The 27,962-nt window shown below is 48.4% G+C and overlaps 1 protein-coding gene across 5 annotated transcripts in view; it reads right to left on the minus strand.

The window, feature by feature from the left end:
- Mrtf (Myocardin-related transcription factor) overlaps positions 1-27,962 on the minus strand; it is a 149,549-nt gene that overhangs the window by 62,868 nt on the left and 58,719 nt on the right. Inside the window, exon 1 of one of the 5 annotated variants that reach the window (XM_045728668.2) lies at positions 25,059-25,867. The exons of 3 other annotated variants lie outside the window; for them this stretch is intronic. In XM_045728668.2, coding sequence (XP_045584624.2) covers positions 25,059-25,149 — 91 coding nt within the window. In that variant the 5' untranslated portion in view covers positions 25,150-25,867. Of the gene's footprint in view, positions 1-25,058; positions 25,868-27,962 lie in introns of those variants that run through there. One more of the 5 variants, XM_045728670.2, reaches the window with a different exon arrangement.

Below are 27,962 nucleotides of genomic sequence, written 5' to 3' on the forward strand. Positions count from 1 at the left end.
CCTCCTGGTGCTTCGGAGCTCATTGTTTAATAATTGTAAACAAAGCCGCCAAAGATTGGGAAAAGATGTATAGGTTCCTAAGTGCTTGCGTAACAGCTTCGTGAATCTGGCCCCAGGTACCCATCCTCCTCCATCAAATTACGGGCTCACCATAGCCCGTGCTACAGGGACATTTCGTTCCGCGTAGCTAAATCTAACACAAGAATTCCTCCATCTTCACTACGGAGACCGCTAGGGCGAGGAACACAATTGTAATGTATTAGACAGCGATGTGGTGGAGGCCAATTTCATACCCAGTTTCAAATACAGATGTGGTATACAAATACAGTTTACCTATTGGTAAACCCAATAGGCTGAGGAACCTGTACACCCGTTGGGTAATTACAACACCGGTGTTGATGTTTTAAAGAGAAACAAAAGAAAGTTAACCCAATTTAAGTACGGGCGTGTGTGGAGTGACCTTGATCGTGGGACCTGGTAGAGGGGGGGTGGGGCGGCGACCCCGGGACCCTCCACCGGGTATCGAACCCCTCTTCCCCTCCCCCACCCTACAGGAGCACAACACGCTGCAGGGAGGGTGAGCAGCACCGACGGTTCAATCATTTATACAACGCCCTAACTACGAGGTCACTGACGTCCGCGCCACAAACACACAAGTCCTCTAACATTTCCCGTGGTGCAGTGGTAAGACACTCGCCTGGCGTTCCGCGAGCGCTTTGTCATGGGTTCGTATCCTGGCCGGGGAGGATTTACTGGGCGCAAATCCTTAACTGTAGCCTCTGTTTAACTCAACAGTAAAATGTGTACTTGGCTGTAACAACGATTCTTCGCGGCGGGGATCGTATTCCAGGGACCTGCCCGAAACGCTACGCGTACTAGTGGCTGTACAAGAATGTAACAACTCTTGTATATATATATATATATATATATATATATATATATATATATATATATATATATATATATATATATATATATATATATATATATATATATATATATATAAATGGATTAGGTTTCAGTTCCGGCTTTACACTGCGACCGGAAGAGTCAAACAGGAAGGGACAGTGCTCTGCACCCCAATAGGACCAATGGGGTTTATCGAGGACTAAACACACTTTTCTATCCCTTAAGTTAAGAAAATGGACTTTATAAGACTCACAGGAGTCATGATCTGTTCACAGTTGACAAGTGAATGTATGGAGAGTACAAAGCGCCCCCCAGCCACTGTGACACAGTAACTACCATCAACTAGGTGATTACATCGTTACCTGTGGCCTGAGGCTGCTGGGAACCATCTCTCAACACTATTAGTGAAAGACTAGTTATCAATGATTTTTAGCCAAACGTCTATAGTCAAGTGGAGCTTTATAACACTAATTACCAAACGGGTCTCCTGCTAGTGTCCTTAAGGGCTGCTAGTCCAGGCTAGTAAGGGCTGCTAGTCCAGGCTAGTAAGGGCTGCTAGTCCAGGCTAGTAGACTAGCCTCACCCCATGTATGGCAAGCCATCGTGCAGGACAGGGGCAGTTTTTTTTTTATTATTTCCTACCACAGACGTGGCCACACATTTACAATGCTAACCAGCATATATACATTTTCTCTACTTAACAACAGCACCCAAGTGCTCGCTGGGTCGCGTGCGCGCGCACGCCACCTACCACGACCAGCTGGTGTTTCAAGGGGGTGTATGGAGGGTACACGAGGGGTGTATGGAGGGTGTACACTATAGAGGGAGGAGTACGGGAAGGAGTAAACACGACAAAATGGAGGAGGAGGATAAGAGGAGGTGGAAGGCAGAAGTGAAAGGTTGCCAGGTGCCCACCGTGACCTTGAAGGGGGGGGGGGGGGGCAACACTGACAGGAATGTACCAAATAATACATCCACCCCCTTCCCTTCCCCCCTTCCCCTTCACCGCTCACATGCTCCACCCATTACTCAACCACAGCCTCTCACCCCCCTCCCTACCATGCACGGGGGTCGCTCGCCCCCCCCCCTACCATGCAGGGGGGTCGCTCGCCCCCCCTGTCCTCTTGATATAGGCTTCCACCACCACCACCCATCTCCCGCTCAAGAAATAAACCCATGCATCACTTAAGAGGGCGTCCCTTAGACTTACATAGTAACTGTCAATCTTTCCTCACTGCCGTAAAAAAGTCTGGCCTCTCACCATCACTTTAAACCTTCAGTTGAATAGAAATTGAAAATATTAGTTGGGAGGAGAGGACGTAAATATAATCCATATTCATATAGAATAATTTACACAACAAGTGGAAAGTATATGACTACTGACTACATGATTGTTGAGGTCATGATTGTTGAGGTCATGATTGTTGAGGTCATGATTGTTGAGGTCATGATTGTTGAGGTCATGATTGTTGAGGTCATGATTGTTGAGGGCATGATTGTTGAGGGCATGATTGTTGAGGTCATGATTGTTGAGGTCATGATTGTTGAGGTCATGATTGTTGAGGTCATGATTGTTGAGGTCATGACTGTTGAGGGCATGATTGTTGAGGTCATGATTGTTGAGGTCATGATTGTTGAGGTCATGATTGTTGAGGGCATGATTGTTGAGGGCATGATTGTTGAGGTCATGATTGTTGAGGTCATGATTGTTGAGGTCATGACTGTTGAGGGCATGATTGTTGAGGGCATGATTGTTGAGGGCATGATTGTTGAGGGCATGATTGTTGAGGTCATGATTGTTGAGGTCATGACTGTTGAGGGCATGATTGTTGAGGTCATGATTGTTGAGGTCATGACTGTTGAGGGCATGATTGTTGAGGGCATGATTGTTAGGGGCATGATTGTTGAGGGCATGATTGTTGAGGTCATGATTGTTAAGGGCATGATTGTTAGGGGCATGATTGTTGAGGTCATGATTGTTGAGGTCATGATTGTTGAGGGCATGATTGTTGAGGGCATGATTGTTAGGGGCATGATTGTTGAGGGCATGATTGTTGAGGTCATGATTGTTAAGGGCATGATTGTTAGGGGCATGATTGTTGAGGTCATGATTGTTGAGGGCATGATTGTTAGGGGCATGATTGTTGAGGGCATGATTGTTGAGGGCATGATTGTTAGGGGCATGATTGTTGAGGGCATGATTGTTGAGGTCATGACTGTTGAGGGCATGATTGTTGAGGTCATGATTGTTGAGGTCATGACTGTTGAGGGCATGATTGTTGAGGGCATGATTGTTAGGGGCATGATTGTTGAGGGCATGATTGTTGAGGTCATGATTGTTAAGGGCATGATTGTTAGGGGCATGATTGTTGAGGTCATGATTGTTGAGGTCATGATTGTTGAGGGCATGATTGTTGAGGGCATGATTGTTAGGGGCATGATTGTTGAGGGCATGATTGTTGAGGTCATGATTGTTAAGGGCATGATTGTTAGGGGCATGATTGTTGAGGTCATGATTGTTGAGGTCATGATTGTTGAGGGCATGATTGTTAGGGGCATGATTGTTGAGGGCATGATTGTTGAGGGCATGATTGTTAGGGGCATGATTGTTGAGGGCATGATTGTTGAGGGCATGATTGTTAGGGGCATGATTGTTGAGGGCATGATTGTTGAGGTCATGATTGTTAAGGGCATGATTGTTAGGGGCATGATTGTTGAGGGCATGATTGTTGAGGGCATGATTGTTAGGGGCATGATTGTTGAGGGCATGATTGTTAGGGGCATGATTGTTGAGGGCATGATTGTTAGGGTCATGATTGTTGAGGACATGATTGTTAAGGGGATGACAACTGATGCATATTAACTGACATGGAGTAATCCCTCAAACTATTCTTCCTAAACAACTACAATTCCCCCAGGTGATGCCGCCATTATTACAAGGTTGAAGCTGCCCCAGGCTTCAACAAGGTTGAAGCTGACCCAGGCTTCAACAAGGCTGAAGCTGACCCAGGCTTCAACAAGGTTGAAGCTGACCCCAGGCTTCAACAAGGCTGAAGCTGACCCAGGCTTCAACAAGGCTGAAGCTGACCCAGGCTTCAACAAGGTTGAAGCTGCCCCAGGCTTCAACAAGGCTGAAGCTGACCCAGGCTTCAACAAGGCTGAAGCTGACCCAGGCTTCAACAAGGTTGAAGCTGCCCCAGGCTTCAACAAGGCTGAAGCTGACCCAGGCTTCAACAAGGCTGAAGCTGACCCAGGCTTTCAACAAGGCTCAGGCCAACTCTGACTTCAACAAGGGTGAAGGTGATGCAGGACTTAACGCCACCAAAGGTGACTGGGGTCATCAGCGACATGTTTCGCGCCCCGAGCCGGAGCCGCGAGTGACCGCGAGACGGCGGACTGTGGTTCATTCATCATCGCGTCCCGGGGAGAGACAACCTGGCCAGCCCTCCCCACTCAAGCCCTCCTGAACCACTGTCTTGTGGTACACACGTGAGTGACGGCAGGGCAGGACAGGGCAAGGTAGGGCAAGGCAGGACAGGGCAGGGCAGGGCAGGGCAGGACAGGGCAGGGCAGGATTATATATATGATATATATGAAATTGGCTAAGCGGGGACCCCCACAAGGTTTGGTTCGAATTATATCTTCCGGATTTATATAAACTGTACGTGTCAATGTTTGCAGATAATGCTAACCCAAATGATGGCAAGGATAACACCGAAGTTGACTACATAAGGCCACCTGAAGACCTGGGGCCAGATTCACGAAGCAGTTACGCAAGTACTTACGAACGTGTACATCTTTCCTCAATCTTTGACGGCTTTGGTTACATTTATTAAACAGTTTACAAGCATGAAAACTTCCTAATCAACTGTTGTTATTGTTATAAACAGCTTCCTAGTGCTTCAGAGCTCATTAACTGTTTAATAATTGTAAACAAAGCCGCAAAACATTGAGAAAAGATGTACAGGTTCGTAAGTGCTTGCGTAACTGCTTCGTGAATCTGGCCCCCTGGACACGTTGCTGGAATTGGCAAACAAATGGCTACTGGCGTTTAATCCGCAGAAATCCGGGGAGCTGGTCGGCCGAGCGGACACCACACAGGACTTGTGATCCTGTGGTCCTGGGTTCGATCCCAGGCGCCGGCGAGAAACAATGGGCAGAGTTTCTTTCACCCCTATGCCCCTGTTACCTAGCAGTAAAATAGGTACCTGGGTGTTAGTCAGTTGTCACGGGCTGCTTCCTGGGGGTGGAGGCCTGGTCGAGGACCGGGCCGCGGGGACACTAAAGCCCCGAAATCATCTCAAGATAACCTCAAGATAAATATAACGAGGGTTTGGAAATGAGGGCGAGGCGCCCAGAAGAACAGTATAGTGTAAGAAGAACAGTATAGTGTATGAAGAACAGTATAGTGTATGAAGAACAGTATAGTGTATGAAGAACAGTATAGTGTATGAAGAACAGTATAGTGTATGAAGAACAGTATAGTGTATGAAGAACAGTATAGTGTATGAAGAACAGTATAGTGTATGAAGAACAGTATAGTGTATGAAGAACAGTATAGTGTATGAAGAACAGTATAGTGTATGAAGAAGAGTATAGTGTATGAAGGACAGTATAGTGTATGAAGAACAGTATAGTGTATGAAGAAGGCTGCTGGCAGTAGGACAAAAAGTAGGAGCGTGGTAGTATATGCAACACCAGCATTAACACCAGAGGTACTGAGGCGGGACCAAAGAGCCAGAGCTCAACCCCTGCAAGCACAACCAGGTGAGTACATTATCAGAACATCATCTGCAGGACTAGTAAATATATGGAGGACTTTCAGGAGCCAGACCAAGGAAGCCTTCAGAATATTAAACACGGTATGTTTAGACCAGTCCTTGGGTATGCAGCGCCAGCATGAAGCTTCCTGAAAGGAGAAGTGCGCTAGAAGAACAGGCTGAGTGAACTAAACCTAGCGACAGTGAAAGAGAGGAGAGTGAGAGCCGATATGATGATAAGAGAACTAAGTGGAAAGAGATATTTTTTCCCAGGTGAGGGAGAACAAGACGAAGGGTGCGCAGATAAAAGGGGGAATGAGAGAGATGTCAGGACACACTGGTATGTATACACACCATCTTGAGCCACAGCTGGTGCAAACAGCCACCACTCACACACCATCTTGAGCCACAGCTGGTGCAAACAGCCACCACTTACACACCATCTTGAGCCACAGCTGGTGCAAACAGCCACCACTTACACACCATCTTGAGCCACAGCTGGTGCAAACATCCACCACTTACACACCATCTTGAGCCACAGGTGGTGCAAACAGCCACCACTTACACACCATCTTGAGCCACAGCTGGTGCAAACATCCACCACTTACACACCATCTTGAGCCACAGGTGGTGCAAACATCCACCACTCACACACCATCTTGAGCCACAGGTGGTGCAAACATCCACCACTCACACACCATCTTGAGCCACAGGTGGTGCAAACATCCACCACTCACACACCATCTTGAGCCACAGGTGGTGCAAACATCCACCACTCACACACCATCTTGAGCCACAGGTGGTGCAAACATCCACCACTCACACACCATCTTGAGCCACAGGTGGTGCAAACATCCACCACTCACACACCATCTTGAGCCACAACTGGTGGGAACAGCCACCACTCACACACCATCTTGAGCCACAGGTGGTGGGAACATCCACCACTTACACATCGTCTTGAGCCACAGCTGGTGGAAACATCGAGCACTCACAAATATAAGACAAATCTGACATTACTAGAAGGCCTGGAGGCATAAATGGTCCAAGTACACTAACTATGAGGAGGGCTCCAGAGCTAGAGCTCCTTCCCCGTAGACCCGACTAGGTCTGCACACACACACAACCAATGGAGGGAAATGTTACAGCGAACAAGAGGGAGTGTAGCACAGGTTTAGCAGCCATAAGCAGTAGTGAGGCCAAGACTGAGCCCTCCCCTGGCTAACTGACCACTGTTAACGACCACCATACTCACCATGCTCGCGCCTACTCCTTCATTCACCATCCTTACCTGAAAAAAACAAAATATATTACTGATGTATTAGCCACAACTGGTATTGTTTATAACTGACACAGATACACAAGATAGGGCAGACTCCTGGCATGCCAGGCAGGTGCTGTCTACACCCAAGTTTTGTCACTTGCTTATCTTCACCCAAGTACATAACAACCACAAGTTTGAGTGACCGTTACATATAAGACTGTTCTACACCTCTCTGCCTTGACAGATATACCAGTTCTTGCCTGTGTAATTTTTAGAGCTGAAGTTGTTAACTATGTACTGTATACCACTGCCATTGTTCTGACTTTACTGGACGGTCCTAACACTGTATATACCCCACTAGTTAACACGCTCGTGTCGGGTCGCTCCTGGCATGTGTCCACTCCAAAGTGGGCTTCAGTTAATTAGACTGATAAACTGCAAATAAATGTTTTGTTCGCCAGAGACTCCAAATATACATTTAGGACGAGCGCAGTAAAGAATGACTGGGCAAGGCTGCTAACCAAGCTTACATGTCACATGACATGAACACCTGACAAGTAAGTCACTGACCTTTATCGTGAACCACACTTGGGTGTGTGCCTGAGCCTACCTACCTACCAACCAGGTAGGTAGGTTGCTATTCAACCTGTGTTGCATAGCAAGAAGCACCCAAACAGGTGACCACAGGAGTCCTCCACCAGCTGGACTCACTGGTGAGGGCCCGCAACATCTGTCCCCATCACCACCGCCCAATACACCTGCCTCTCTCACACAATTATCGAGGCGGTGGCTTGGTCTTGGGCAACAGTAATATCATGCGCCCCAAGGCTGCTCTTCTTGACCTATTGGCGTCACGTTATACGGTGACGAGGGACGGCATCAGTTGAGGTGATACACACACGTCACACATAACATCTGTCACTTGACGACGAATGGTGAGGCTTATGGTCATGCCCACTGACTGACAGACTGAAGCAATAGACCTCCACACAAACGCTAACGCACAAACACATTTTTTTAGAAACCTGTTGACAGGCGGTTGTGAATGAGCTCCAGGACTAGGCCCCAATCACTTGGGCAGGACGGTAGAGTGACGGTCTCGCTTCATGCAGGTCGGCGTTCAATCTCCGACCGTCCAAGTGGTTAGGCACCATTCCTTTCCCACCGTCCCATCCCAAATCCTTACCCTGACCCCTTCCCAGTGCTATATAGTCGTAATGGCTTGGCGCTTTTCCCGGATAACTCCTCCTGCTTCCAGGACTAGGCGGAGGTGAGGTCGGTGGTGGGGCCAGCGTGGGCGGGAAGGGCAGGTTCGCCGGGGGGCGCCTGAAGCCTTCAGTTCACTACCCTGGCTGCACGCTCCCGCCCACCCACCTGCCCATCTACCTCCCCCCCCCCCGCCCTACCCGGCCGTCACATGCCCATTTTCTCGCCTGCATCACATGCCCATCTACCAGGAAGCAGCCCGTAGCAGCTGTTTAACTCCCAGGTACCTATTTACTGCTAGGTAACAGGGGTGAAGGAAATTCTGTCCATTTGTTTTTCCGCCGGCTACCGGGATCGAACCCCGGTCCCTAGGTCCACGAGTCAAGAGCGTTGTCCACTCAGCCAGCCCCTTGCGTGTGTATTTAGAAAGGAGGAGAAAGGAGAGGATCCTATCAGGAGAAAACGTCAAGTCATTACGACTATATAACACTTGGAAGGGATCAGAATAAGGAACTGGGATGGGACGGGGGAAATGAATGGTGCCCAACCACTGGGACGGTCGGGGATTGAACGCCGGCCTGCAGGAAACGAGCCCGTCGCTCTACCGTCCAGCCCAAGTGGTTGGGCATGTGAGTGTGTGTTGTCGCTAGAGATAACATCAACTGATAACAATGACAGGAAACATAACAACACCTGTAGAGGAAATGAGACGCTATCACCTGACAGGAGACAGGTTGAGGGATGACAGGTGGTGGATGACAGGCGGGGGTGACAGGTAGAGGATGATAGGTGGAGGGATGACAAGTGAAGATATGACAGTGGGTGGGGATGACAGGTGTAGGTTATATGACAGCTGGAGGGATAATAGCTTGGTGAATGATATCTGCTTGAGTACGTGCATATGTACTTACCTGCATGCATGCGTAAATACACACACACACACACACACACACACACACACACACACACACACACACACACACACACACACACACACACACACACACACACACACACTCAAGACATGTCCGAAGGACTGAGCTTGGCTACCAGGACATGCTGAGGTAACTAGACCTCACTAAACTGGATAAGAGGAGACATGATTACGACATATGAGATTCTTTGAGGCAATGACAGAGTGGCCATAACCTAAATGTTTGGCGTGACCAGGGAAAGGGGGAGAGGCCATGGCTGGGGACAGGCAGATAGGCCGTAGCCAAGGAGAGAAGAGAAGCAGGTCTTCAGCATAGAGGAGGACGGAAGAGGAAGGAGTAGGAGGGAAGAGGTGGGAAGAGGAGGAGGAAAGAGGAGGAGGGAAGAGAAGTAGGAGGGAAGAGAAGTAGGAGGGAAGAGAAGAAGGAGGGAAGAGGAGGAGAAGGGAAGAGGAGGGGGGAGGGAGCTGGCAGCCCGGCCACCAGACTTGCTCAACACAGTAAAAATAGCTCCCATCCCCCCCTCATACTCTGCCTCCTGCTCCTCCTAATTCTCCTCCTCTTCCCTTAATTCTCCTTCCTTCTCCCCCCCCCCCACTCTGACTTCCACCATTACCCACAACTACGCTACTTCCCCTTACGTTTCTCCCTCACTATTATTACTGCTGCCTTTACTCACTATCCATCCATCCTATCCCACCTTTCTCGTCAATATTCCGTCAAACCATTTCCATATTTTCCATATTTCCAGCCATCCCATGTACGCAATATGCAAAACTAGTGTAAATACCAATTTACGGCATCAAGTTCCGTCTAAGAGAAAAAAACTTAAGACAAGTTCCTGCAGGAAGTGACGGAGCAACCAGGCTGTAGTGAGCATACACTGGTCCGCGGGCCGCTGGCTCCAAGCCTTTCAACAGCATTTTGAACATCACAAGTCAAGCCTAACCCCATCCCGGGCTTGGGGGGAGGGGGGGGGCAGAAGGGGGGGAGGGGGGCAGAAGGGGGGGAGGGGGGGAGTAGAAGCACTCCCACAACCCACTCCAGGTATTCCAGACCTATGTTCTTGAGTATTTCTTATTTACAAGGTTAACACAAGCCCGCGCTGAACGAAAACAAGAATTTTGGCACACAGGGAGTGCAAAACTCAAAACTGGTCACAGGTAAATCACAGGTTAAGGCCCTGAGAGTTGTCTCTCTCGAAAACAAGCTAATAATAACATTTTTAGAAGTGCCAAAAGTCATGCTGACAGAACGTGTCAAAAGTCATGCTGACAGAACGTGTCAAAAGTCATGCTGACAGAACTTGTCAAAAGTCATGCTGACAGAACGTGTCAAAAGTCATGCTGACAGAACGTGTCAAAAGTCATGCTGACAGAACGTGTCAAAAGCCATACTGACAGAACGTGTCAAAAGTCATGCTGACAGAACGTGTCAAAAGTCATACTGACAGAACGTGTCAAAAGCCATACTGACAGAACGTGTCAAAAGTCATACTGACAGAACGTGTTAAAAGTCATGCTGACAGAACGTGTCAAAAGTCATGCTGACAGAACGTGTCAAAAGTCATACTGACTGAACGTGTCAAAAGCCATACTGACAGAACGTGTCAAAAGCCATACTGACAGAACGTGTCAAAAGCCATACTGACAGAACGTGTCAAAAGTCATACTGACAGAACTGTCAAAAGCCATACTGACAGAACGTGTCAAAAGCCATACTGACAGAACGTGTCAAAAGTCATACTGACAGAACGTGTCAAAAGCCATACTGACAGAACGTGTCAAAAGCCATACTGACAGAACGTGTCAAAAGCCATACTGACAGAACGTGTCAAAAGCCATACTGACAGAACGTGTCAAAAGCCATACTGACAGAACGTGTCAAAAGCCATACTGACAGAACGTGTCAAAAGTCATACTGACAGAACGTGTCAAAAGCCATACTGACAGAACGTGTCAAAAGCCATACTGACAGAACGTGTCAAAAGCCATACTGACAGAACGTGTCAAAAGCCATACTGACAGAACGTGTCAAAAGCCATACTGACAGAACGTGTCAAAAGTCATACTGACAGAACGTGTCAAAAGCCATACTGACAGAACGTGTCAAAAGTCATGCTGACAGAACGTGTCAAAAGTCATACTGACAGAACGTGTCAAAAGTCATGCTGACAGAACGTGTCAAAAGTCATGCTGACAGAACGTGTCAAAAGTCATACTGACAGAACGTGTCAAAAGTCATGCTGACAGAACGTGTCAAAAGTCATACTGACAGAACGTGTCAAAAGCCATACTGACAGAACGTGTCAAAAGTCATGCTGACAGAACGTGTCAAAAGTCATACTGACAGAACGTGTCAAAAGTCATACTGACAGAACGTGTCAAAAGTCATACTGACAGAACGTGTCAAAAGCCATACTGACAGAACGTGTCAAAAGCCATACTGACAGAACGTGTCAAAAGTCATACTGACAGAACGTGTCAAAAGTCATACTGACAGAACGTGTCAAAAGCCATACTGACAGAACGTGTCAAAAGCCATACTGACAGAACGTGTCAAAAGTCATACTGACAGAACGTGTCAAAAGCCATACTGACAGAACGTGTCAAAAGTCATACTGACAGAACGTGTCAAAAGCCATACTGACAGAACGTGTCAAAAGTCATACTGACAGAACGTGTCAAAAGCCATACTGACAGAACGTGTCAAAAGTCATGCTGACAGAACGTGTCAAAAGCCATACTGACAGAACGTGTCAAAAGTCATACTGACAGAACGTGTCAAAACAAAACAAAAGGACATAATACAACACACTTGAACGTGCGGACACAACATATATTAAAAAAGTAGCCGAATCAAGGTAAACACGGCCAACGTACACAAGACGTATCCCCTGAGTATGCAGCGTCGGTATACTGTGCCACTTGAAGAGGTACACAAGGTAAAACTACCAAAAACCCGCCCCAAGATATTCCAGAAGGCTGGCTCCGGAGTGGAGGGGCGTGAGCAACAGGTCAGGAGGCTGAGGGAGCTACACCACCACCACCACCACCACCACCACCACCGACACACTGAGGTAAAAACTTGTACATCTGTTGAGTGACAGTTGAGAGGCGGGACCAAAGAGCAAACAGCTCAACTCCCGCAAGTACAAAGAGGTGTAAGTACACATAATAGTGGAACATAGATGCAATGTTGTGATGTGATTATATATATATATTTATATTATATATATATATTTATATATATAATATAAATATATATAGAGACACATCACTGGACTCATCACTAGTACTGGAGAATGAATAGTTATTGCACATAGCACTAGAATATGTAACATTGGTATGGGGAGGGGGGGGGGGGGGTAGATGCTGGGGGAAGGAAGGTAACATAAACAACTGATGTTACTCCCCCCCCCCACACTCAACCACTTGGGCTGGACGGTAGAGCGACGGTCTCGCTTCATGCAGGTCGGCGTTCAATCCCCGACCGTCCAAGTGATTGGGGCACCATTCCTTTCCCCCCCCCCTCCGTCCCATCCCAAATCCTTACCCTGACCCCTTCCCAGTGCTATATAATCGTAATGGCTTGGCGCTTTCCCTTGATAATTAATTCCTTCCTTCCCCCCCCCCTCTAACGAGTGTGGGGTAAGTGTGGTCAATGTTTGGCAGTGTTGAGCCTGAGAGATAAAGGAGGGAGAGGGGAGGAGAGGGAGAATGGGGGAAGAGAATGAGGGACGAGAGAGAGAGGGATATATATATGTGGGAAGATGGTCTTGGCAATGTCAACTCTGGCGACACCTTCCTGCTCCATTTATTTTTTAAACTGGCAAAGTTGCAACAGATGGGATGCTGTGGAGGCGCTGACACGGACGCATGCGCACATTCCCCCCCCCCCCCCGCCCCTCTAAGCATCAATACCCACCGATGGAGTACCTCAGAGTACCCTAAAACTCTGCAACACTGATGCAACACCTGAAATGTGAACAGTATAAAGGTGTGTTTCATGAACGAAAACACGGTCAGGAAGAGATCTATAGAATTTAAAACAAAACTGGTGTTGGAGCTACAACAACAAATTATAGGGATCGCTGAAACCAAACTATCAGCCATAGTATGTAATGGTTTCTCTTAGTAGGCCGATTGTCACACGCATCCATCACAGTCAGGCTGATCATTTAGCTCCAGCAGACACTTAAATCTGTTCCCTCTTCAAAACTGTCATCTTTGTTCCGACACCATTTCTTGTATTTGTTGGCTGACGAGTCGTGGGCCTCTGTGTTCCCGGCTGTGCTCACGGCACTCCAACTTTTCACTGGATGTATTTTGCACATGTTATCATATTTATTGCTCCTGTATGTTGTAATTTTATTGTGCAGGCTACCAGCCTATCCTTTCCACAATCCTCCATGTACATAAGAGATCTCTCACGTCTTCTCTCCAAGGAGAACGTTTTGAGTGCTGCAAGTCGGTCGTAGTAGTTTAAATGCTTCGCCGATTCTGTGCAGAAAAAGGATACGTGCACACTTTCCAGCTGTGCAATCCCGCTTGTCTTAAAACGGGACGTGAGGCCTGCACAACATGCTCACCAGACAACACCAGCGCCTTGAAGAACACCGTCAAGGGTGTGGCATCACTTGCCTTCAAGGTTCTCTTTAGTTGTAGACATCCATCAGTCTCAGGAGATAAAGGTTCTCTTTATCCACCCAATAATTGTCCTAGTTGCTGCAATATTTGGTGTATTGTGATCTGAAACGTTAGTAACTGGAATTTGTCACCGTTGAACGTCATATTATTTTCCGCGGCCCATTGGAAGACCTCGTTGGTAGCTGATTATAATTGTTCTGCGTATATCCTCAAGGTTTGAGCTGGGAACAGGTGGGCGTGTGTGTTGAGGAGTGGTGTCGGTGTAGGCATACGCTGGGAGTAGGCCTATGGGCGGGGTTGAGGGGGGGGGGGGTTGAGGATGTGATAAATGTATAGTTTGCTATGAAAATGGTGCACTTGAGAAACTGGAAAAGGCTCATCCAGGGGAAATCTTCCAGATAGCAGGAATGGATGATATAGTTCTGTAAGGAGACTGTGGAGGGTGGGAAGGTGTCGGCGTATGCCAGCGAGGGCAGTGCTCCCCGCTGACGGAAGCCCGGTGCTTGGTAGACAATGTTGGAGCATTACTCTCTACATTACCAGATGGCGGCGGCCTGGCACCCATGCCATGGTAAACATGCACACCCACCAACATTCACCCTCCCGCCCACTCAACCCTACCATACTCTCACTCACACACACACACACACACACAGTCAAAACTCAACCCCCGCAAGCACAACTAGGTGAGCCCACACACAGACGCAAACACACAAGTGCAGGAGACAGTGATGAAATGAACTCTGGGCATTTGTGTAAACAGTGAGCTCACCCTGATCAAACAGCCGCCGCAATAAAAGCAGATAAAGCCGCTGGTGTACGGGGATGTCTTCGGGAGACACTGCTTGCACTTGTGTCTTGAGCAAGCTCACTACTGGCCACCATCTGTTTGTCTCCCGTCTCCGAGAAACACTAACATGGCAATGAGGCAAAAAGGAACACATCTCTGGCTTGGGCTTTACCACAGCAAGACGAAGACAAATGAAGAGACGGAGGTGGTGCTAGACGAGGGAGACGAAGGGACGAGGGAGACAAAGGGACGAGGTATGGTCCGTATGATTTAATTGACAATAAAGCTGTATTTAGGTTGTGGAGAGAGGTTCCCCCGACCGAAAAACTGAGCAGGAGCCTGCCTGCTCCTGCGCGGGCCCTAAGCCTCTGGCTGGCCCACTAAGTGTTGCTTGTTTCTGTTTTACTTGGGCGGAGTATGAGTATTTATGACTCGTATGGTCGCTTCAGTAAGATTTTGTCCCATGTGTTTAACAACTTCTTCTGCTCTGTTGAATCTAAGTTGAAATCTTAATGGGTTTGTAACTGTGCACTGTGTTAGATAATGTTCCAGTGGTCTGTCGGGCATTTCTCCACAGTGCTGACATTTCCTCTCATCTTCCGGAACCTGTAAGCCTGTTTCCCATGCACATGGGCATCCAAGCCTGATGCGATGGAAGTGTACTTCTGTTGCTCTCGACGGAATAGTGACATACATAATGGTAAATGTTGTGGTAGTGATGGTGGAGCAATGGGTAGTGATGGTGGAGCAATGGGTAGTGATGGTAGTATTAATAGTAGTGGTGGTAAGTGGGTTGAGAGAAGGGAAGGGAACTATCAGGGAGAACGCACTAAGCCATTGCGACTATACAGCACTGGGAAGGGGTCATGATAAGGATTTAGGATGAGACGGGGGAAAGGAATGGTGCCCAACCACTTGGATGGTTGGGGATTGAACGCCGACCTGCATGAAGCGAGACCGTCGCTCTACCGTCCAGCCCAAGTGGTTGGGTGGGTTGAGAGAGTGAGAGCTGAAGGGGTAAGTAGGCCTATCACACATGTCACGACACCACCACAATATGGCCGCCACAACCTTCTGAAAGAAATATGAATGACACACCCCTATGTAAATCCCATACGCAAAATGGAAGTAATTCTGAAGGATTCTGAAGTAATGTCCCACATGGAGGCCAATGGTGGGAGGATGAAGATATCCTTCACATCATCCAAACTGAATCTGAATCAACAATGAACAGTTAATACGATGCAGGGACAATGAAGGAACACGCCAAGAAGATCTCAACTTACACCCACCACTTTCATACAAGGAAAAAGGAGGAATTATTCGACATACGAGCACTCTAATGCGCCTATAAAGGGCTTCCCGCTAAAGGCTATCAGTAAACACACAGGCGATAGTGTCACTCCTTACGGTGGGTGCCTGCCAGTACGGGTCCGCTAACAGTAAGATATACATATCTGCAAGTGAGGGGCAAGTACGTACGTGAGACCATTAGCGACACCTGCAAGTTTATGCCCTCTGACCTGACCTTTATGGGAGAGAAACAGTGGCGTGAGGACCTTGAGCTTTACCGCGCGGTGTGAGGGAGTCCGTGGCAGGGTTGACTCCAGGATGGCACGCTTCATACCAGGGCCCATAACCCTAGGATGACCATCACCTCCCAGTGAGGGTACCCCGGGGCAGTACCACCATGAGCAGCACCCCGGGGCAGTACCACCATGAGGAGCACCCCGGGGCAGTACCACCATGAGCAGCACCCCGGGGCAGTACCACCATGAGGAGCACCCCGGGGCAGTACCACCATGAGCAGCACCCCGGGGCAGTACCACCATGAGCAGCACCCCGGGGCAGTACCACCATGAGGAGCACCCCGGGGCAGTACCACCATGAGCAGCAGCCCGGGGCAGTACCACCATGAGCAGCAGCCCGGGGCAGTACCACCATGAGCAGCACCCCGGGGCAGTACCACCATGAGCAGCACCCCGGGGCAGTACCACCATGAGCAGCACCCCGGGGCAGTACCACCATGAGCAGCACCCCGGGGCAGTACCACCATGAGCAGCACCCCGGGGCAATACCACCATGAGGAGCACCCCGGGGCAGTACCACCATGAGGAGCACCCCGGGGCAGTACCACCATGAGCAGCACCCCGGGGCAGTACCACCATGAGCAGCACCCCGGGGCAGTACCACCATGAGCAGCACCCCGGGGCAGTACCACCGTGAGGACCGTCTGACTATCTCAAGAATGCCATTGACGGAGATTTTTTCTGTTTTAGCGGTGCGTGAGTTTGGTGTTGAGGGTGAACACCAGAGTACCATCACGACCCGCTGACACAGCTTTGCTCCTCTACCACTGTTCACATGATCGTCTTGTTGCAAATGGTGAAGAGTTTTTACAATTACGTTCAGTGCTACAAGGTGCGTATTGAATACTGGTGCCGCCGCGCATTCTGAGGTTGTGTCTGCTGTCTTAATAAGGGGATTTTGCTTAGCTTTGTAAATGCGGTTCTTGTGTACAACAGCGTCCCATATGGTTTTAAATTTTAAATTTTGCCCCGAGGGGCGAGTTTATTGGACAGCGCCACTCATCTTGTGAGTGGACACACCGTCATAGCAGCATGTGCAACACTCCCCAATAGGAAGAAAACCCGCTGGGTTGTTCATCCTGTCACTTGTACCCAGACACAGCTGGGACTTGCTTAACTGTCTCAAGTGAACAGCTCCTCAAACCCACAGCCCATATGGTGTCATCCTATTAAGCCTCTCCTGTGAGTGCTTGAATTTCCTCTTTCTGATTCTGTGTCTTCTGACAGTCTTGAAAATGAGAATAGGTAATTATCTGAGGTTATTCCTAAGCACGTGGAAGGGGTACGAGAAGGCGCTAGGATAGGACGGAGGGAAGGAATGGTGCCCAACCACTTGCACCGTCGGGGATGGAACGCCGACCCTGCGTGAATCACAAGATTGTCACTTGCTTGGCTTAACGAACTATGGGGCCCAGTTCCTAAACCCATGATGTGCCTCTGTAACCCTTTCCACCACCGCCCACGGCATGGGTATGGGGTGCATAAAGAATAAATGAATCGGAATCACCGGTCAAAGTAGTTGGACTATAACTACCCAGCTTTAATTCTCCTGTCGTACTCGGGTGACCTTCAACCCGCCCTTAGACCAAATCCATTCCATCCAGCAGTCGACCCCAAAGACGCATTCATAAAGTTTAACATGCCGTTCATTCAAAATAGGAATTTTCTCAAATATAAATTAATATTGTTATATATTAGCATACTGTGTATATTTAGGCACTGGTTAAGTTAGGTGTTTAGGTTCTGTTGGCGATTATTTGTAGTACATGGGTGAAGCATTTACAGCGTTGTGGTTCGAACAAAAGTCGTCAGCAAAACCCTTGTTCCGGAAGTGTTCGGACGTCATCAGTTGTGAGTCGCGTGTAAACCGTTTTTCATTCATAAACAGCTGGGGGTTTGGCGGGTGCATGGAATGGTCTTTGTTTATGAGGACGGGCTGCCTTCCCACACAACAATAACAAAGTGAAGCCCGTCCTCATAAACACAGGCTGTGGGTCGCGCTGTGGACCACTTTGATTCCTTGAGTGTGAAGCAGAGGCGGCACCCCAGAGCTGGAGTCCACAGACTTCCACCCTACAGCTAGAAGAATCACTACTGAAAATAATAATTTTATATTGAAATGTATTTATACTGCACTAATGACTGCATAGTTACTGCATTAATGACAGCATAGTTACTGCACTAATGACAGCATAGTTACCGCACTAATGACTGCATAGTTACTGCACTAATGACTGCATAGTTACCGCACTAATGACTGCATAGTTACTGCACTAATGACTGCATAGTTACCGCACTAATGACTGCATAGTTACCGCACTAATGACTGCATAGTTACCGCACTAATGACTGTATAGTTACCGCACTAATGACAGCATAGTTACCGCACTAATGACTGCATAGTTACTGCACTAATGACTGCATAGTTACTGCACTAATGACAGCATAGTTACTGCACTAATGACTGTATAGTTACCGCACTAATGACTGCATAGTTACTGCACTAATGACTGCATAGTTACCGCACTAATGACTGCATAGTTACTGCACTAATGACAGCATAGTTACTGCACTAATGACTGCATAGTTACTGCACTAATGACAGCATAGTTACTGCACTAATGACAGCATAGTTACTCCACTAATGACTGCATAGTTACTGCACTAATGACAGCATAGTTACTGCACTAATGACAGCATAGTTACTCCACTAATGACTGTATAGTTACTGCACTAATGACAGCATAGTTACCGCACTAATGACTATACTGCACTAATGACAGCATAGTTACCGCACTAATGACTGCATAGTTACCGCACTAATGACAGCATAGTTACTCCACTAATGGCCGCATAGTTACCGCACTAATGACTATACTGCACTAATGACTGCATAGTTACTCCACTAATGACCGCATAGTTACCGCACTAATGACTATACTGCACTAATGACAGCATAGTTACCGCACTAATGGCCGCATAGTTACCGCACTAATGACTGCATAGTTACCGCACTAATGACTATACTGCACTAATGACAGCATAGTTACCGCACTAATGACAGCATAGTTACTCCACTAATGGCCGCATAGTTACCGCACTAATGACTATACTGCACTAATGACTGCATAGTTACTCCACTAATGGCCGCATAGTTACCGCACTAATGACAGCATAGTTACCGCACTAATGACTATACTGCACTAATGACTGCATAGTTACTCCACTAATGACTGCATAGTTACCGCACTAATGACTATACTGCACTAATGACTGTATAGTTACCACACTAATGACAGCATAGTTACCGCACTAATGACTGCATAGTTACCGCACTAATGACTATACTGCACTAATGACTGCATAGTTATTGCACTAATGGCCGCATAGTTACTGCACTAATGACCCAATGGCACCAGACACACCTATTGATAATCAACTCACTTCCCCGTGAGCATTACTAATTGAGCTGTGTTAGGTGAGCACCACCAGCTGAGTACTCGGTCCATTACCGGGTTCATTACCACCTGGTAATGAACACCATTACCACAGTGAGTGCTCTGGTGCCTCCAACACCATTACACACACACAACACTCACGCACGCAACAGGCGCATACACACACACACACACACACACACACACACACACACACACACACACACACACACACGTCCACTGCAGTAGGGGTGTAGAACAAGCCACAAAAAGATCTTTCCAATTGGCCAGACAGATCAGCCCGCGGATTAAAACACGGATGTGACCCGCATTTCACCAGCAGGTTGGCGTGACGCTGGTGCTGGCTACCCAGGCTGGCTGAGGGCCCCAGGAGGCTGAGTGAAGGTGATCACCCAGCAAGAGGGTGGGTGAAGAAGAGAAACGAGTTAATATGAGAGAGAGAGAGAGAGAGAGAGAGAGAGAGAGAGAGAGAGAGAGAGAGGGGGGGGGGGGGGGGAGAGGGGGGGGCAGACACTTGAAGAATCACGTCAATTGTCAGCGTTGGCCGAAGTGATGACATCAGAGCTCCTGTCTTCTAGTGTCCTGGCCTAGGGCGGAGGACTCCACTCACCATACACACACACAGCGGTGTACTGGTGACAAGGTGATGGTGACACGGCCAGGTGGTGGTGTCCCCCATCCCCCAGCGGCTAGGAAAGTATTAATATAAAGACAAAGAGGGACGATAGAGGGATAGGAGAGTGGGCAGACAGACAGGGCGGCCCTGGTGGCCACGGAGGTCTCAGTGCCACCGCCGCCGCCACCCGCTACTGCAGCTTGGCACCCGTAACAATGCTGCAGGTGGGGACCATTGCTCCACTATGTGGGTCGCGGCCATGCTCCATAAAACTAAATTACCCACACACGTGACATATTCCCTCTATACATACAGCGTAAGCCCATCATGTGTCCATATAGCCACGTATACACACACCCGTCCACTTCCATACACCTGGCCATGTGTACAACTGTGTAACTCGTCTAACTTCACAATACAAATGTAATAAATCCGTCAAATCACACCGTAAATAAATTAACAATTGCCCTCGACCACCAGAACAATCGTCAAACGTCTCAAGACCTCAACAAGTATTAACTGTCACTTATTAGAAAAGAAAGTGGCACTCTTGCCAAGACAGTCAGCACACTGACCAAGGCTGAGACAGGAGCGGAGGAAGTCAGAGGTCCGCCACGGCACACTGGGACACCTTATACTTGCCGGCACAGGGACACGAACGAGGTGACAGACGAAAAACACTCCGGGCTCACCATAGCCCGTGCTGCTTAGAACATTTTGTTTCAAGTAGCGAATCTTAAACAACAACAACAACAACAGACGCGGGAATAATATAAAGTAAAACAACAAAATTTTTTAGTGTCTAGACTAGTAGAACAAAATTAAATAACCTTGGGATATTTCCCCCAGGAATACTCTCGCCCCTGTGGTTGGCCCACTGACCTACAGCCAGATTCACGAAGCAGTTACGCAAGTATTTACGAACGTGTACATCTTTCCTCAATCTTTGACGGCTTTGGTTACATTTATTAAACAGTTTACAAGCATGAAAACTTGCCAATCAAGTGTTGTTATTGTTATAAACATCCTCCTGGTGCTTCAGGGATCATTAACTGTTTAATAGTTGTAAACAAAGCCGCCAAAGATTGAGAGAAGATGGGCGGGTTCGTAAGTGCTTGAGTAACTGCTTCGTGAATCTGGCCCTTGGTCTAGGAAGTGAAGTGGTGGAGGGAGACACAGAAGAAGGATTCAAACAAGAGGGTACAAGCCTCTACGGCCTGCCAGGATCATTGAGCTTACTTCTAGAAGAGACAATAGTGATAGTCTGTCTCATAATCTCTGAGGAGATACTTGCGTCCCAGATTGAGAGACTTGTCCACACACACACACACACACACACACACACACACACACACACACACACACACACACACACACACCACCCACACACACACACACACACACACACACACACACACACACACACACACACCACCCACACACACACACACACACACACACACACACACACACACACACACACACACACAATCACCAGCTAGCTGTACATGTAACACATGTACAGCTAGCTAACGTAGTCCTCAGGGTTCAGTCCTTGCACCACTGTTTTTCCTTATTCTCATATCAGATATAGACAAAAATACAAGTCACAACTTCGTATCCTCCTTTGCAGACGACACAAAAATCGGCATGAAAATTACCTCTGGTGAAGACATTGAAAAATTACAAGCATGTATTAATAAAGTTTTCGATTGGTCATCAGAAAATAACATGATGTTTAACAGTGATAAATTTAAGGTTTTCAGGTACGGGAAAAATGAGAACCTTAAACATAATACAGAGTACAAAACACAATCAAATGTACCCATAGTAGGAAAACAGCATGTAAAGGATTTGGGAATAATAATGTCTGACGACCTAACGTTTAAGGAGCATAACCAAGCAAATATTGCGACAGCCAGAAAAAATGATAGGATGGATTACGAGAACTTTCAAATCCAGGGATCCCATCACAATGGTTGTACTCTTCAAGGCACTTGTGTTGTCCCGTCTTGAGGACTGCTCAGTACTCACTTCCCCCTTTAGAGCAGGAGAGATTGCTGAAATAGAGGGAATACAGAGAACATATACGGCACGCATAGACGCAATAAAGCACCTAAATTATTGGGATCGTCTCAAAGCCCTCCAAATGTACTCACTAGAAAGAAGACGAGAGAGATATCAAATAATATACACCTGGAAGATACTGGAGGGCCAAGTACCAAATCTACACAGAAAAATAACAACGTACTGGAGTGAACGATATGGAAGAAAATGTAGAATAGAACCAGTGAAGAGCAGAGGTGCCATAGGCACAATCAGAGAACACTGTATAAACATCAGAGGTCCGCGGTTGTTCAACGTCCTCCCAGCAAGCATAAGAAATATTGCCGGAACAACCGTGGACATTTTCAAGAGGAAACTAGATTTATTCCTCCAAGGAGTGCCGGACCAACCGGGCTGTGGTGGGTATGTGGGCCTGCGGGCCGCTCCAAGCAACAGCCTGGTGGACCAAACTCTCACAAGTCAAGCCTGGCCTCGGGCCGGGCTTGGGGAGTAGAAGAACTCCCAGAACCCCATCAACCAGGTATCAACCAGGTATATGGTGGTGTGTGGGTGGTAAATGTGGTGGGTGTAGGGGTGAGGGAGGGTGTAGGGGTGAGGGAGGGTGTAGGGGGAAACTTACATAAAGCGTTGTGGGGGGGGGGACCTGGGTAGTGGTGGTGGCGACAGCAGGGAAAGTGAGGGGAGAAGAACCAGGGGGCCAGATTCACGAAGCAGTTACGCAAGCACTTACGAACCTGCACATCTTTTCTCAATCTTTGGCGGCTTTGTTTACAATTATTAAACAGTTAATGAGCTCCGAAGCACCAGGAGGCTGTTTATAACAATAACAACAGTTGATTAGGAAGTTTTCATGCTTGTAAACTGTTTAATAAATGTAACCAAAGCCGTCAAAGATTGAAGAAAGATGTACACGTTCGTAAGTACTTGCGTAACTGCTTCGTGAATCTGGCCTCAGGACACTAGGGACTTAAGAGCGGCGGTGGCCGGCCGCCCCACGAGCCTTCACCTGCGACACCACCTTGAGGTGTTTCCGGGGCTTAGCGTCCCCGCGGCCCGGTCGTCGACCAGGCCTCCTGACACCATAACCAACAATCACACCACTACACTACACTACCCCGTCCCACTCCAGAGCGCCCCCGTGGTGTCAGCACACAGGACCGGACACCACTACTGGTGACACCACCACTACACCCCCCCCCCCCAGCAGGCGGGCGCCGGTCTGCCGAGCGGACAGCACGCTGGACTTGTGATCCTGTGGTCCCGGGTTCGATCCCGGACACCGGCGAGAAACAATGGGCAGAGTTTCTTTCACCCTATGCCCCTGTTACCTAGCAGTAAAATAGGTACCTGGGTGTTAGTCAGCTGTCACGGGCTGCTTCCTGGGGGTGGAGGCCTGGTCGAGGACCGGGCCGCGGGGACACTAAAGCCCCGAAATCATCTCAAGATAACCTCAAGAACTACCCTGGAAACACAAACCGAAACTGTCTCTATTTTCCGCTTGTTACAACTTGTAATGAAGTTGTTACATCTTGGCTTAACGTGTTTATGACATTAAAACGTTGTTACAACTTGCTATATTGGTTGTTATAACTGGTTAGGTGTTTAAACTTGTTCGAACGTTGTACCAACGTCGTAGTTTCAGTGTGTGTTTGGCGGGGACACCTTTAACCAACATATTACCTCCCCCCCCCACACTCATCGCGTCAACTGATTCACCTCCAACTCATCTGTTTCTACTTTGTTATGATCTTGATCTACTGACACTGCGAGACACAAAAAACAATAAGAGGGAGTAAGGTAATTAAGCACTATATATATTGTGTCTTACAAATACACGTGTACACAATTTTGTAATCAATTTCGATAAACGCATCTAACAATGTCATCATGGGCCGAGCCGTTTTGATTATTACAATATATAATTATAATTAGACTTTTTAGACTGAATTAGTCAGGATTTAGATCCCCGCACAGTGTTCAAGAGAGAACTGGATAAGCACCTCCAAAGGATACCTGATCAACCAGGCTGTGACTCATACGTCAGGCTGCGAGCAGCCGCGTCTAACAGCCTGGTTGATCAGTCCAGCAACCAGGAGGCCTGGTCGACGACCGGGTCGCGGGGACACTAAGCCCCGGAAGCACCTCAAGGTAACCTCAAGGTAAGGTATCAGCTATAGGCAGCTATTATTACATTTTCCTATAAATGAATGTACTTGAAATGTATTATGTACTTGAAATGAGAGTACTTGTAGCAACTATTTGGTGTTAAGTAGTAATATGTAGCGACGGTACGCAAGTACACCATTTTTTATATTATTTATTTTATAGGCAGGGAAAAAATAAATAAAAACCAAACTTGTATATATATTTCAAGGCCTAGTACAGCACGTATATGTACTATAATAGGCTTAAGGTAACTTGGTTACTTAAAGTTACAATAGTTGCCTCTACTGGAAACTTGGCAACCAGGTCACTTATAAATGTATAGCCATTTATGAATTGTCTTTGAATTTGGATGGTGAGTGGGGGAAGTGGGAGTGTGGGTGGGACGAGTAGGAGTTTAGGTGGGAGTATGGGAGTGTAGGTGGGAGTGTGGGGGTGTAGGGTGCCCCAGGGACCCCCCCCCCACTAGCAGGCTTGGGAACCACAAGACAGGAAAGATTAGTCGAATTAAATCATTGTTTACAAATAATACAGGATAAGTTCTCTCGCATCTTCCCTTCACAATAAGCCAAAGCGGAGGAGACAGAGCTCTGTGGCCGAACAGGACCCCGTCCCCCCCGTCTTAAGACAGGTGTGGGTAGTGTGGTGTACGTACCTATGCAGTTGGGGCAGTGGAGAGGCTGGGGAGGCGGCGGAAGGTGTGGTGCAGAGTGTGGGGTATCGAGCATGGTGCAGCAGCCCGGCATGGTGGCCGCTCACCACCACCAACCTCATGTCATCACCACCACCACCACCACTACAACTATACACCAGCCAGGCCACCACCACCACCACCACCGCCGCCGCCACCACCACCACCGCCACCACCACTACCGCCTCGCCCAACCACGCGACTCCGCGGAGGCTGGTAGCACTTGCAGTGAGGGCCAAGCAGGAGGAGTGCCAGGAGTCATGAGGTAGAGTTGTGAGAGTCCCGCCGCCGCCGCCGCACGCACGCACGCAAACACACATGCACGCACGCACGCTACACGTACTTCAACGGGGTTATCCCTCCGGGGGCCCCCTTCAATACTATCATAATCACTACAAATGCACTAAGATGCTCACATTCCTCACACACAGGCCTCTACTTGCGTCACACTGGCCTCTACTTGCGTCACACTGGCCTCTACTTGCGTCACACTGGCCTTCACTTGCGTCACACTGGCCCAAGTCACACTAGCACTGCACAGCACCCGGGCCACACTAACATTGGACGGCGAGGAGACCCGTGGCACTGGCACGGGCTGGCCTACAGCAGCACGTGGCGGTGGTGGTAGGGGGGGAGGGGAGGGGGTGGCAGGGCTAGCAGGCCTCGTGGCTGGCAGGTCGTGGCCTGTCGGTAGGTCACCACATGCCTACTTGGTCCCTAGTGCAGGCCAGCGGGGGCAGGAGCCTCGTCCCACAACGTGCCAGGGCCAAGCCGGAACTGTGCCTACAATGATGGGGGCCGTCAGACCCCCTCGCGTCCCCGGGCGCCTGGCCAACACGCATCCCCCCTGGCACCCACCTGGCCCTCCCTGGCACCCACCTGGCACCCACCTGGCCCTCCCTGGCACCCACCTGGCCCTCCCTGGCACCCACCTGGCCCTCAATGCCCCCCCACCTGGCACTCTCTCTCTCCTCCCCACTCCTGGCCCTCTTCCCCCTCCTCATGCACGCACGCACGCGGATACACACACACACACGTACATAATATGCACACACACACACACGCACACACACACACACACACACACACACACACACACACACACACACACACACACACACACATGAAGACCATCTCTCGTCACAAACAAGATCATGTCAGACCACTTCCCCGGTCCTTGTACAAAACTAGTCCCAGAGCTGAACGACATGAGTTATGAGGAAAGACTGGGTCAATGGAGCTAAACCTTCACACAGCTGGACAACAGAAGAGTGGAGATATGATCACCATGTGACAAATACTCGAGAAATTGACAGAATAAAGACTTTTCTTCAATTATTTTCTTCAAGGACATAATAGCCCAAAACAGACTGATCTAAACAGTGAAGTGGTCAAAGCAAACACAGGAATTCATATATATATAAGATATATCAAAATCAACAGGACAATTGCTTAGGTAGAATACACTGAACAGCTTAAGATATCAATACAGTATTTAAATATTTAAGATATAAATATTCAATATTTAAGATATAACCGTAAACGTTATATTTGAAAAATTCCGATACTGATGAAATAATACCAGGTGTATGAAGGGCGGAAGATGCAGTCAGGTGTCCACCCTAATCACTTGGGGTAGACGGTAGAGCGACGGTTTCGCTTCATGCAGGTCCGGCGTTCAATCCCCGACCGTCCACAAGTGGTTGGGCACCACTCCTTCTCTCTCTCCCGTCCAATCCCAAAATCCTGCTCCTGACCCCCCTTCCAAGTGCTATATAGTCGTAATGACTTGGCGCTTTCTCCTGATAGTTCCCTTCCATCGTGTGACGGCAGTAACAGGTGAAAGAACAAGGGATAAACCTGTTCCACAACCAAAGTTCAGGAGCCCAATAAACCCATCCTCTTGAAGCAGCAAACGACAGAGTGACTACGAGGTCCTTCAAACAAGGCATGTCACGCCACTCAACGCTACTCTTCCGAGTACTGGTACTCTTTCTGTGTAATTGGAAAGGTTAAGGGAACCTTTCTTAATAAGGAAAGGTTCCAGCAGCCTGCCAGAGGAGACATTCTTGAAACCGTCAACAGGTCGATATGGCACAACCCAACAGCTGATGCTCAAAAGTACAAAACCTCGCAACTACAGATGGGCGAGTATGTGCGAGTGCACGCGCGTGAACGAGCACACACACACATACACACAACCTGCTGCCTCTGTGTGTGTGTGTGTGTGTGTGTGTGTGTGTGTGTGTGTGTGTGTGTGTGTGTGTGTGTGTGTGTGTGTAAGAGAGAGAGAGAGAGAGAGAGAGAGAGAGAGAGAGAGAGAGAGAGAGAGAGAGAGAGAGAGAGAGAGAGAGAGAGAGAGAGAGAGAGAGAGAGAGAGAGAGAGAGAGAGAGAGAGAGAGAGAGAGAGAGAGAGAGAGAGAGAGAGAGAGAGAGAGAGAGTGTGAGAGGAAAAAACCCCAGTTGTTTGACAGCTGAGAGGCGGGCCGAAAGAGCCAGAGCTCCACCCCCGCAAGCACAACTAGGTGAATTCATGCAAGCATAAACGCACATACACAAGTCTCCTGCCGTAAACACAGAGGTCTTTCTTCACCCAGTACCTGAACATCTCTTGCTCCCGGCACCTTGCACCTCTCCCGGTGATCTAATACACCACCACAATCTCTCACACCTTCCTTACTACATGTAACACAAAATGGATGATTGACTGGAAATGACCAGTCAATCTTTCTCTGACACTTTTTGGTTTCCAAGCCATTAAAAACGGGCGTAGAGATGTCTTCAGGACACCAGTTGATGTGTGTGTGTGTGTGTGTGTGTGTGTGTGTGTGTGTGTGTGTGTGTGTGTGTGTGTGTGTGTGTGTGTGT

This window comes from Procambarus clarkii, chromosome 93, assembly GCF_040958095.1.
Source record: "Procambarus clarkii isolate CNS0578487 chromosome 93, FALCON_Pclarkii_2.0, whole genome shotgun sequence".
In the NCBI taxonomy this organism is placed as follows: Eukaryota; Metazoa; Arthropoda; class Malacostraca; order Decapoda; family Cambaridae; genus Procambarus; species Procambarus clarkii.